The sequence below is a fragment of the Vipera berus genome (assembly GCF_964194415.1).
Source record: "Vipera berus genome assembly, chromosome: 1".
NCBI classification, from domain to species: domain Eukaryota; kingdom Metazoa; phylum Chordata; class Lepidosauria; order Squamata; family Viperidae; genus Vipera; species Vipera berus.
The window spans coordinates 289866580-289880414 of NC_138202.1; the positions used below are offsets into that span (position 1 = coordinate 289866580).

General features: G+C 35.6%; 1 protein-coding gene across 1 annotated transcript in view; it reads left to right on the forward strand.

The window, feature by feature from the left end:
* Positions 1 to 13835, forward strand: part of FMN2 (formin 2) — a gene marked incomplete at its 5' end in the record, with an annotated part of 196809 nt that overhangs the window by 159532 nt on the left and 23442 nt on the right. Inside the window, one exon of the mRNA XM_081323350.1 lies at positions 6640 to 6789. Within this exon, the coding sequence (XP_081179476.1) occupies positions 6640 to 6789 (150 nt within the window). The remainder of the gene's footprint in view (positions 1 to 6639; positions 6790 to 13835) is intronic.

The window sequence follows — 13835 nt, forward strand, 5'->3', positions numbered from 1 at the left end:
TGAAACGGAGATGAGCACCGGCCCCTAGAGTTGGAAACGACAAGCATGCATGTGCGGGGGAACCTTTACCTTTTATAGGAGACTGACAGGATGGATCTAACCAATAATGCCAGATATCTTGAAGGAGATATGTGTTCTTCAGAAAATGCGCTCTGATCCTTTGATTGTTGACAATCTCTAGAGGTCTGCAAAATGATAATAATTTATCTCAGTGAAGAGTGGAAATAACACTGAATGACTTTTTGAAGTACCTTTTCTTTTCCTTGCCTTGAAACTTTAACCAGATATTCCATTAGAGTGCAGCTTTGGTTATTCTCTTAGACCACTAGGCACCATGCTGTTCTTCTGTAATTCAGAACATTATGGTACTATGGCCACACACGGAGTATAGCATGGGATAATCATACCTCTTTCTCAGGGCAGTTAAGCTACGATATCTCAAGAACATTGGGAAATATGGATTTAAGCTATCCAACTTTATTTCCCTGACCTATTTGTTTTATCTGTATCAAGAGAGTCTTTGCAAGATCAGAATCTGAAAGTGGTATTCACTGGAGGAGACTAGTGAGTTGAGGGTGAAGTTCAAGAAGATGGAGGTATTTTGAAAATGTAGTTACTCTGTTCATGAACTGGAAATGTTATATGCTGTGCATGATATTGTTGGAAGTACAAGTGCCTTCTGCAGCAAGATACAAACGGATGTCTAGTATAGTCTAACCTTATATCACTTCAGTCCAGGTTACCTGCTGGATGACATAGTCCCATAAAACTGAAGCCTGTCTCTTCCTTGTTACTGTTTAGAACAGCAGTCCCAACCCCCCAGGTCCATGGTCTGTTGGGAATCAGGCCACGCAAGTAGCGGGCGAGCACACAAAACTTCACTTGCATGTGTGCAGAAGCTACGTTGTGCATGCAAAACCATCCCTTCCCCCACACACACACCAGCTGCTGCCACCGCTGCCGCCACTACCAGCCCATGAAATCAGAAGATGACTGAAAACACATTTTTCTCCAATCCTTTTAGAGTATTAGAGGATTTTTTTTATACTGAGAACTTTGTGCTTTTAATATTTAGGTTTTTTTGTATATCACTCAGAATGATTTCTATACAAGTGTCATATGAACCTAGGAAATAATCTCAACACTAAATTAGTAAAATGTACTGCATTTGGGGCTAACCATGTAGTTGGGCCAGAGACTGCAACCAGCGCAGAATGCTACAGCTAGGTTTAGCTAGGTTATTAAATAGTTAGAATAGTTACTAAATTATTCTGAAAATATTGTATTGACTACCAATTTTCTAAATCCATAGAAAGACCCATACTGCTTAGGAATTGAAGAAATAATAATATGTCCTTTTCTTTAGGTATCCACCTGTCAACTAAGATTTAGCAGGAAATGCCTCTTCAGAGTACTATCTTGGCTTGGGATCTACCCAGTAGTGGCATTCAAATATGTGAACAACTGGTTCTCTGTGTGGATGCCGCTTCCAGAAGTCCATTCTGGGCCTAGGCAACAAAAAATTAGGTACTGGTTCTGCCGAACTGGTGTGAACTGGCTAAATCCCACCACAGGATCTATCATATAGTGATCTAAGAAAGGCTGTTCTGAATACAATTGTCCTCTTGTAGAATACCCTCCTCCTACTGGTCACAAAGATGCACTCCAACCTGCACTGTGTACTTCTGATTTATACATCAGCATTTGTTTTCATGTTCAGAAATTTCCAATACTTTATAATAGCTTTTTTCTATACACAGAGATATATAGATATTAGATACGCAGTCACATACACATACTGTAGCTTATAGAAAATAGTTTGACATCAGATTGGAAAAAAAATTACTTGAAAGGAACTTTACAAAGCAAGCAAAAATAATTTTTAAGAGCTTCATAATCCAGTATGTTTATCAAAATCTATTCTTGTCTATGCATAGATCAGACCCAACGCCTTCCAATAGCAATTGCGGTGGTGCAGAATTTTGCAACTTTCCTGGAGATTTCACTAGACTGATCCCTTAATAAAATACTTACAATCTCTGATTGCGGCCAGCCCAAGCATCTGCTAATAAGGGGAGAAATTAGCTCTGCTTGCAAGGTAAGGTATAAAGGGCAACTCAATAGAACATACACAGCTGTCTCAACCTCTACTTCCAAGCACATTGATAAGTGTTCCTGGTAAGGGATGTTATTATTCATAATCTTTCAAGGACTATCAGATCTTTCCACTGTGAATGCCCTTCCATGAGGAACAGATACAATATTAAAAAGGGATGTTGCCATGTTTTCTATAGCGATAAAATGTTCAAATCTACATCAAGCACTCTCTGGTTAACTTCAGTAAAGATCACGCACACACAAAAATCAATCATTTGCCATATATATATATATATATATATATATATATATATATATATATATATATATATATATATATATATATATATATATATATATATATATGCCTTCCTTAAGATGTCCCATGTCTTCATGGATTAGGCAGATAGATATGGGGTCTTTCTGTGATGGTATCCACTTCTCATGGACCAGGGATCAGTACAGAGTAATTTTACGTTCTTGATATCCCATATACCTTAAAATGCAGTGCCTCTGAAATGGGTACAGCATTCTCAAGGGATATTTAACAACATTTCAGTAAGAAATTGTCATCTTTACATGAGAATTTGGAGAGGGGGGGTTATTATTTAAAATTCTACAGGCACGGGTCCAGAACCTGGGGGGAAAAAAAAGACGATTCCAAGCCTAGATGTTCTCTTGGCATTGCCTTTTGATCCTTTCTGGCACAAAATAATCCTCTTGCACTTATGTACCTAAAGCGTTGCTAGTAGAATCTCTTCCACCTTTGTTTTCCTGGGGGGAAAAAATTATCCTGTTTGATTCTGCTGGATTTCGTTCCACTAATTGTTCTGGAATTGAAGCCATAAAAAGCAAATAGCAAGGCACTATTAAAGAATATCTCAGTCTTGAATATGGGGGATCTGAGGCGCTTGGAAATCCTTGCAGGAGATATTTAGCCTCTGCCCTCCATAAACAAAATAGCAGTGTGAACAACCAAAGGCTCGTTTTTCTAAGCAGGATTGAAAAGTCAGGCTAGCTGAAGCAAAGCCTCTGACCTTTGCTGCCTCTATTAATCCCCAACATCGACCTCCCCCACCTTCTGTGTTAGTGGTGGAAACATTGTGTAATTCCGATGTTCTAACCCTCAAGATAAGCATCTAAGCTAAGAGCTTTCAACCCCCTGCACTAGCTTTGCAAAGACTGCTCTTCATTAGGAAGTGTCCTCACCAAAGGGACAAGAATGTAATTAGCAAACCCATGACGAGAACTGGGGAGTTTGGTTGGCAGGTTTTTCCCTCTAATTACACCCTTTCTACACCCTCCTAGCACACACTTCAGCAGTTTTCAGCCCTTGTACTTGGGAAATCATTGACCCTGGTTTGTCCTCCTCTTTGCCTTTTAAGGATTTATATTGAGCATTGGTTGCAGTCAATAAATAGGATATGTTTATAATAATATATTATAAATAATATATTATAAATAATATATAATATATTGCCATTTTTAAAAAATTGCCTTTAGGGTTTTTTCCCCCCCTTAATACTTGTGTTATTGTCAGAAATCTCTTTGTTTAAGTGGACTTCCTTTGATCGATTGCTCCTCAATACATTCCTAGTTTAATGAGTTTCTAAACTTTAAGTTGCTTCCCATTTGCCCACCTGCCGGCAGTACAATATCCAAGAATTCACAGGACAGATTCTTTTATTCACTGCAAGACTCATAGGAAGACATGCTTAGGAAGGAAAGGATCCTTTAAAATAGGTTTGGGGTTTTACAGAGCTATAAGTGAGAAAGAAACACCTCATTGTACAAACAGGAGGATAATAAAATAGCATTTGAAACCATCTGAAAATAGCTCCTGAAAAGCTGTGTCTTATTCTGCAGCCTATATTTGTTAAAGATGTTTCTACCCTGCTTTTTTTACCTTGAAAAGAGACTTCCAAAACAGCAAAACAGTAAAATTAGCTATTAAGTAAAATAAACAATTTTCCAAAACTGAATATAATTAAACCTGAGATTAAGACAGAGAGAGGTAGAGATATAGACAGAAGGAAGAAACAAGTTAGATTATAACAAAAGCCAAAGTAAAAAATATCTCACAGCTGCCAATTGTTTCTACACCAAACCTGGAGAAATAGCTTGATATACTGTAACTGTAACAAAACTTAGGGAGTGCCTTTTTAAATACATATGTTTTTCTGATTTTTTTTTTTTAATCAATCACGGTTCATATGCAGCTCTGCCTAAAACTAATGCTTAATTGTTTGCTAAAAGATACCCCCTCGTTAAACATGTAAATTTACATAGAAAAATTAGCATTCTTAAACAATCTGGTTAGCAATAGAAACTTTGTATCTTTAAGTTATTAACATTGGTAAGGTTCTTGCTCAGAATGCATAGCTTAAGAATTAAAATGTCTGTAAATGTGCAGAATTCTTTTCTAATTATAAAGCTTATTTTAAAAAGCGAATGTATTTCCCTTCAAATTCAGTATTAAGATAGATGCACTCTCTCTATATATATATATCAGAACTAGTTGTTTTGAAGATAGTATGCCAAACCTTGCATTCACTTCTCTATTTACTTTTCTTTCTTTTTCTTTTTTTCTTTTTCTTTTGATAAATGAATGCTGTAGAGTTGGTTTAATCACCATATATGGGAAACTTTCTCAGAACAAATGGAGGTGATTACTTTAAATACAACTTGCCTGCGCTCATTTGATAAACAACTTAATTCCTAGGAACCCTGCTTCTAAGCCTCCTTGTATTCCAATCCCTATTCTCCATATTTGTATATAAATGATATTTGTGTATTATTTTTGACAGCGTTCCAGTATATGATGTTTTGCATCTTACAAACAAAGCTCACTTTTGCAGAAGCGACCCAGCTGAGGACTTGATTATTTCTTGTAGCTGTTTAGATAAAGGAATTCCGTTGGCAGTTAAATGTCTCCGTGTGTCTGAATCAGCTTTCTCTTGGTTCCCAGCAAGATTAGCAGTGATCTGTGCAAAAGCCTGCCTTTTACCCCCTTTTGATCACATAGTATTCTTAACAAAAGCTTTCATGTCTCCCGTAAACGTTAGTGCTATTTATCAAACTCATCAAGCATTTATTTATGAGAATTTCAATCTACTCTGGCTTCTCAATTGTTGAAAAGGCTTGAGATGGAGAATTATGGTTTATTGTTATCTTATATTTAAACATAGAGCCTGGAAGGACTGCTTTGAATGTGATGCTTTTAATCTTATATATCCTTGGGTAAATGCAGTGTTGTTTTGTGGCCCTAGCATATCATTCCTAGGTAGTTCCAGTTGCTACGTATATGATGGTGTACAACAAATATGTGAACATAAGGTATTTGTGGGAGAATTTGGTGATATTTAGTGCTTCCTCTTTCTGAATGAGCTGCACATTGATTGCAATGGCTTTGAAAAGACCTAGAATATTGTCCTATCTCAGGAGTTTGACTCAGTCTGGGAGAAAAAATTGTTTTCACCTGTCATAAATCAAGGCTCCCTCTTTGACCAAGTTTTATCCTGTGTAAATCTGCCAGCTATCAGATGACAACAAAAGTAACAATGAAAGATATCTTCCTTAAGGTCTCCTTTAATACAATATTCTAGAACAAGGGCTTCATAATTATTTTGGGGATGATTTGATTTGATTTGATTGCAGGACCTTTTGCCGATTGCTAGATTCAATCATTATGTGGCATATTTTTATTTCATAAGAAGGATACAACTGTTCAGCAATCCTCAGTTTTTAAGGCTGCTGGCCATATTTGGAATGCCAAAGGCATGTCGAGTGTTCATTCATAAAATAGCTGACATAAAGAATGGGGCTAGTTCATTCCCAACAGTGCCTGTCATGGTGGCTTTGTCACCAATAAAGAATTCATTGACTAGAAGACAAACTGGGTAACACTAAAAAAAAAAACAACCAGTAAGTTGCCCAAGAATAAAAGTAAAAAGTAAAGCTGGGATCTGAGCTTTTCTCATGTTCATATCCACAAAACTAACAAAAGAATAATTTCATAGAGAAACAAAACCTAATATGTGTTTGTATAGGCAACAAATATATAAACAAAAATAATAATAAAAAATACCCTTGTGTATCCAATAACATTTGGCCAATAAAGAATTCTATTCTATACAGGCAACAAATATTGCAGATGCATACATTTTTTTTCCTCACAAAAGATTGCTAGTTGTTTTCCTATTCAGTGTGACAATTTCTTTTTATTTTTAATTGATTTTTTTTAAAAAAAAAATCAGGTGGAACAGGCAGCCAGTATATTTGGTGTCTTTGCTGTACTAGCCATGAATTAAAATTTCCCTAAAAAGCACAACAGCAATCATGACATACATTGTAAAAAGATGGTTATGCTATGAAAAAGTGAATGGTAATAGCAATTTGGTTTTCTTGGTTTTCAAAACTTTTCCAATGAAATTTTTCAATGAAATTTTGCTTTCGCAATGTAAAAAAAGTATCATCTCTGTATGAGAGAAGCAGATAAAATAATGTTAAATAAATAGTTGCTTTCTTTGTTTTCTTTGATAGCTTCTTGGAGACTGCAGCATATTTCTGTATGAAAGCAAAAATGGGTGAAAAGGAGGTTTCTTTGAATGCTTTCTTCAGTATATGGCATGAATTCAGTTCTGATTTTAAAGAATTTTGGAAAAAAGAAAATAAACTTATTTTGCAAGAAAGGTAAGTAACATCTAATCTGCTTAAAATTGTTAGAATACTTTGGGAATTTAAGGCGGGATATTCTGACTGAGGGTAGGAGATTTCTTTCTTTTTTCATGATTATCTTATACACCTAGTCCTCGACTTACAACCACAACTGAGTCCAAAATGCCTGTTACTAAGTGAGACAGTTGTTAAGTGAAATTTGCCCCATTTTACAACCTTTCTTGCTACAATTGTTAAGTGAATCTCTGCAATTGTTAAGTTAGCAATACGGTTCTTTAGTGAATCTGGCTTCCCTATTGACTTTGCTTGTTGGAAGATTGCAAAAGTTGATCACATGACCCCGGGATGCTGCAGCCATCATAAATATGAGTCAGTTGCCCCAGGTCTGAATTTTGATCATGTGACCATGGAGATACTGCAATGGTTGTAGGTGTGAAAAACAGTCAGAAGTCAATTTTTTCAGTGCCATTTTAACTTCGAATGGTCACTAAATGAACTGTTGTAAGTCAAGGACTACCTGTATTGTGACTGTTTACAGATAGACAATCTGGGTTTGTAACTCAAGAAAGCAATGTATAAATATGAAAATAAAAATAAATAATAATGGCTAGTAGGCTTAGTGCCCTTTAGATTCTGTCACTATGAAAGCAGTAAATGTACCCAAGCATTTCAAATTCTAGCCAATTTACTAGAATCTAGTGATTTTTATGTTAAAGTCTCCTTCATCAAAGATTATAGTGGAATTTATACGCTCTCTGTTACGCTGCTATAGAACATGTTGTACTTCTTCTTACAACAGCATAATATTGCTAAATATCTTGGCAAGATATTACCCTGAGATAAGATTCCAAAATACTGCTGTTTATACCTGGAATATATCAGTGTAAATTTGTCTATTTTTAAATTTCTCTTTGCTATGTCTTTTCCAAGATTTTATAACTTTATCACACTGTGCCATATATCTTAAACCTATTATATTTATTTTAAACTTATAATTAGTGAAAGTTGAGGAGGAGGGGGGGAGGAGGAGGAGGGAGGAGAAGGCTGGAAACCATACCAAAACTCCAGGGGTGCACACGGTCTCCACCTTCTCCTCTTAAGACTATTTGCTACGCAGTCTACTTTGTACTGCAGACCAACAGATATAGAATGGACAAGTCTGTGTCATGAATAAAGCTACATTACTGAAGCCTGTGCATTTTGCATTAATTTATCTGTTAGTGGCTGATTTACTGAAGTGATTAATTCCCTTTTGATAATTGAAATTAACAACTCCCTGAAGAGTTGCTCAAGTACATAGACAAAAAAAGCAAGTCAAGTATTGTGCTAAACTACCAAAGGCTACCATTATCTCAGTGTTCATGTACTCATTGTTAAGACAGAAAAGTCAACCATTCTATCCCTAATCAATTCAAAATATTCTTTAAATGGCCAGGAATATTTTTAAGTTGAAACGTCCCAGTTCGTTACATTTAAAAATGAATACTTGGATGAAGCTTTCCAATTTAATCTTTTTATATATATACATAGAAAGACTAAGCTTTTTTGTAGAAAGAAAAAGTGGAATAAGTCCTCCTACATGTCTATTACTAAATGTTTTCTTAATTCACCATCAAAGGGAGCAGCTTCCTCTTTCTATTTTTGAACAGTGGGAATAGATCAGGCAAAGAATATAAAGCATCAGTTCTGCTGCCTGAATGTATCAGCACCAACCATTCATGGACAGCACTCTAGGTGATTTGCAGCCCTTGCTCGGTTCATTTCCTCAACAGCATAAAACATAAGTAAGCTTATGATAATTATTTTGTTTTTACATTAAGAATCTCGGGATGCACTGGCCCCGACTTAGCAAAAGACATGGTCTCAGATTTACAGAATTCCAAGTCCAAAATATATTTTGAATTAGCAAAACTCAAATAAAGCTTTCAGTTGCTGTGCATCCACATTCAATTCCAGTTGCTTCCACCACAACTTTTATCATTTAAGCAGAACAGTTTGGGAGAGGGAGATCAGTCATTATTATTAAAATAATTAGGAACTGTAAACCTTTGCTAATCTATTGCAAATCACTCAGATCTCCCAGTCTATCACAATTTATCTTCTGCTCCCCCAACACAAGCAATTCAAAGCAATAGATGTAAAACAGATTCATGTTCATGTTACATCCAGTCATATTATTTCAACCTTTGTGTGTTTGTGTGTTATTTTCATTGACAGTGCTATTTTGAACTCAGAAGAATATAGAATCCTCAGTACAATAACATTCATTTTAACATTTTTTAATCTTCAGTTTTACTACCATATTCCATCTTATGGTTTATAAAAGCTTCCTATGGCTTATAAAACTACAACAGTGAAATTTTACTGATACCAAAGATGAGGATATAAAAGGAACAATGTGGCCCATATCAATTGGAAATCAGTATAAAGTTATCTGGACACAAAAAAAATGGTTAACAAAAAGTTCTGAGAGCATCTGTCAAAGATGATTAAAACAGATCTGAGCCTGGTGCCTTTCAGATAATTTTCAATTCCTACAGTCCCTGAATAGAAATATTTTGTGGGCACCAGGTTACCTGAGGCAGATGGCTCTTTTGTATCTATTTGACTTGATTTTCTAACCTATCATTATGTTCATATTTCTTCTATGGGGAACTTTTAAGAAGAGTTCCAGTTATTCTAGTACAGAAGGAATAGGGAAAAGCCTTGAAGGATAGGAGGAAAACTGGGGCTTGAGCCCATTCCAAGAAACTAATTTGATTAAATGTGTCATTCAGGCTCTTCCCCAGTTCAGATGAAGATAAATTGAGGGAGGGGAGGAAGCACATTCAGACTTGCAAGATTCTATAACTGTAGCTGTTACAATAAAAGTAGTCCTGACTGCTAAGGTACTGGTTCCAATTCTTTTAGTAGTATGTATTACATTTCATCCCAGAAATGGAAGCAAAGAATTAATGGCATGAGCTTTTACTAAATCCAAACTTTGAAGCTTTATTTCACAGTATCAATGTGATGATGTATTTTGATAATTTAGAAGAATCCCACGCTAGTTTTTAGCAAAACATGGACATTTTCTCATTGACATCATATCCAAATGTTGCACCTGCTGTCTGCACTTTAACTTTGCTCTGGAACCTTTGACCTTTTTCTCTTTTCCAGAATTTTATTTTAAATGCAGAGGTCTTTTTTTTTAATGCAGTTCACAGTGGTATGCACTGAATCTTTGAGTAACCAGATATTGCTTGCATGAACAATGGCTTACATTCCAGTCATTCATAATACATGAGGGTATCCAAAGGTTTACTTAGCTCAACACTGACAGCAATGGAGTGTGACTGCACTCTGTTCTTTTAGTAGTCATCATTCTTCTTCACTTTTGGCTAAGAGAGATGGCAGGAATCTTAATTGCTCATTCCAAGGTTTCCTAACCTCTTTATCCTCTACCATTTCTCTTGTGTTTTAGGCAGGGTGTGAATTGAAAGGGAAAGATTTTATTCCTGAAATGAACAGCATATCTTATGTCTCTGGAAGAGGGGCACTGGCAAAGGAGCAACAGCATTTCTGATCCCATTTTTCTTTGTAGCAGAAGAAGCATATGTGCTTGCATTTTCTCAGTACTATTAAATGTTATCTCTGCTACAGCAGAAGAGTTAGAAGATTCTAACTAAAATGCTGGGAGCACAACATATTTTGTGGGCAAAATGTGGCATTAATACATATCAGTCCTTTGGCACCCAAATAACACATTTTAGAGAATTTCCTGTAAAGGTTCCTATTTTATTTTATTTTTATTTATTTATTTATTTAGGTCATAACAGCAATTTACAATTGTCTTCTGGTTGAGACTTCTGCATTTATTTTCATACCTTATGCCACGTACATACTGTATTATTGTGGGGGGTTTTTATTTCAGTATAGGAGAGCCTAACAAAAATATATTAACAATACAGAAAATGCACTCTTTAAACGTTAACTAGAATAATTTTAAATACTTTCACAAAGTATTTTGCAGATCTTTCAAGGAAGCAGTAAGTACTAATGGCAACCATTGGGAGACAGATTGTCTCACCAGAATATTCAGACTTGTCTTGCTGAAAAATTACTGAAGGAAGATACTAAAAGAAAGCTATCCATGACTTAATGTTAATATATAATTGAATGTTTAGATAATGAAAGGGAAGTAGCAGAATCATTGTACTGGAGAGAACTGACTGTAATAAGAAAGTGTTTGAGTTTAAGAAAAAGTAAAATTTAACAAATACCTAGTTTGGACTTGAAGTAGATTTTAATAAATACAGAATAAATAATGCTAAGAAGTATTCCATGACAAGGAAAAACTAGTAGGAAAAAAGAGCTGTAAGGGGTAGAAATTTCTAAGAAAGGAGGAATTAAACTAAATAATTCCTGTGGAGGAGAAAAACAGAAAAGTATCAAAAGAAGTGTGGTTGACTGAAGAGTTCAGTGATGATCTGAAATTTCAAAAGAATAAGGATGTCTCCAAGGAAGATTATAGAAAAGTTGGAAGTGTAAATGATAAAGTTCAAAATGACCTAGACTGGTGAAGGATGCTCAGAATAACTACAAGGGCTTCTTCAGATATGTTCAGGGGAAAGGAAAAAAAAAGAATCTGTTTAGTGAAAATGTCGATATGCTAAGCTAGCAAGTAACACGGAAAAGGATAAATTGCCCTATTCCTTTTTTCACTCAGTCTTCTCTAAAAAAAATGGGCATGTATCCTAATAGAAAATTTGAAAGGAGAAAGTTGAGCAACCAGATTGACAGACTTATGGTCAGGAAATTTTTATTTTCAATGAGTTCAAGTCTCCAGAGTTAGATGAATTCTAACTCTAAGCACTGAAGAAATCAGTAGAAATATGGTTTCCAAATTATAGGAAGCAGTAGTCCTACTCTGTTCAACACTGGTCAAGCTCCATTTCAAGTATGATGTCCCCTTCTGAGCACTAGGGCTGAAAAAAAGAATGAGATCAAAGGAAGGCCAAAGGTTTATCAAGAAACTAGAAGCTAAGTTCTAGAAAAAGTAATTGAAAAGACTTGCATGTTTATGCTGGAAGAAAAAAACCCCTGAGGAATGTTATAATAACACTGTTATCAGAAAAGTGAATGCTAGGATTTGTATATTGTCATAGATCACAGAATCATGGGCTTAAATCACAAGAAAACCTATTCCAATTGAATGTTGAAGTTGCTACCAAAGACCAAAATATAGTTTGCCCAGAGAAGCAGTAGACTTTCAGTTATTAAACGAGATCAATAAGGCTAAATGGTTCTCTGTCAGAAATATCTTACTTTAAACTCAGAGTCACTCTGTGAGTGAGATGGACATGTCTCTATATATCTATTTCTATATATCTCTTCTGTATCAGGCAAAATGCTAGACAATGCCTGTAATACTGGTAATATCTTCTTGGTAAAGAAATATGTTTCTGCCTGGCCTCAATACTAATTTAATGTAACCGAATATTATGACAACTATGAAAATAGCACTGTTTCAGATATTTAGGGTCTAGGTCAATCTAGATGTAATATGTAAAGAAGTTCCTATGAAGGCATCCAGGACACTGTCTAGCCTAGCTGTATATATTCCTTTAATTACATATTGAGTTTGTAGAAAATCTGCTGAGGAAAGTGTGCTTGACCCATCAGCCACATCTGGGAACTCACTGTACAGCCTTTGTTTGGATCCCAGACAGCATATAATGATTCCTTTTGGGCAAGATGTTCAGGCAGGTAATGCTTAGTTGAGTTAAATTTTTGGCATCCCATTTCAATCTGATCCCAATCTGATTAGATATTTTTGTCTCTGAGCATCCAGTGAAATTGTTTTATATTTGGAATATGTATAAACCCAGTTTATATCAGCCAAAAGACAGATAGCTGATTTGTATTGGTTGAAACATTTGATTTATCTACAGGAGTAGTCATATGTACAATACGTTGTGATTATCCAGATTTAGCATGGATTACTTGGGTTAGTTATAACTCTCCCAAAACATTTGCAATTAGATTAACCAAAGCTGATAAAAGCACCAGTATTTTTAGTCATGATGGTAGATTTAAGATAGAGAATGTGGAGACTTTATTGAAGGTCTTGTTAATCTCCTTTTTGAAACCTTGTCTTCTCATTTCTGCCTTGTTAAGGTAACTGCACCAAATAAAGTGAAGTCATGGCCATAATATTTTTATAATGCTTGCTCACTAAATGGAAATTATACAGGCTTTCTCTTTCTCTATATCTACACACAATTCTTATCTTGTACTAGAGTCCAGTTTAATTTTTTTTTAAAAGCTTGAAAATCACTAATTTTTCCCAATTGTATATCCCTATATGTAATGCAAATCACGTTTCACCAAGTCTATCACAGATTGAATTAAAAGTATCCAAATGGCTTGCACTATTGACTTCCAAAATATCAAGCCCCATGATGTGTTTGGGACTAGGCTCTGCTATAAAAGTTGCCCACTTTTGCAGGAATAACAGTTAAGCTGGCACCTGGTGTGTCATGTTGTACTTCTAGATGAAAGCGTAGATTCTTGGGCAATATGTCTCCACAGCTCATTGATCTCCCTCTGAAGAAAGGCTGGTATGCCTCCCTACAGATTACTCAGCAGGATGATTTAAAGCTTGCTGTTGAACGATTTAAAGTCTGGCATTGTGTAGCTATGCATTGCATAGGAAGGAGCATGCCGGTAAGCTGTCACTGCTACTTCCAAAGAAGGGCATTAAATCTTGTAGCATGTGCTCTCAAAGAGAAGTCAATGAATTTGACTTGGGAACAAGACACCTGGAGACAATTTCATTCTTGGGAGAACCAAAAGGCAGAAAAGGTTGAAGCCATGGCATATCCCCCTGCATATACTTGGGTTTTACCTAAAAAATCAGGAGAAGCTAAAGTTCTTAATGCTGAGAACTGGGTGTTTTCTTCCTCATCAATTGTTTCCATCCCATTCTGTGCATATGCCTGTTTCTCTCAATATACCTCCACAGTTTAACAATTTCCATGTTATGCCCATTTCTTCATTCTGGATCCTGATGCCTAGAG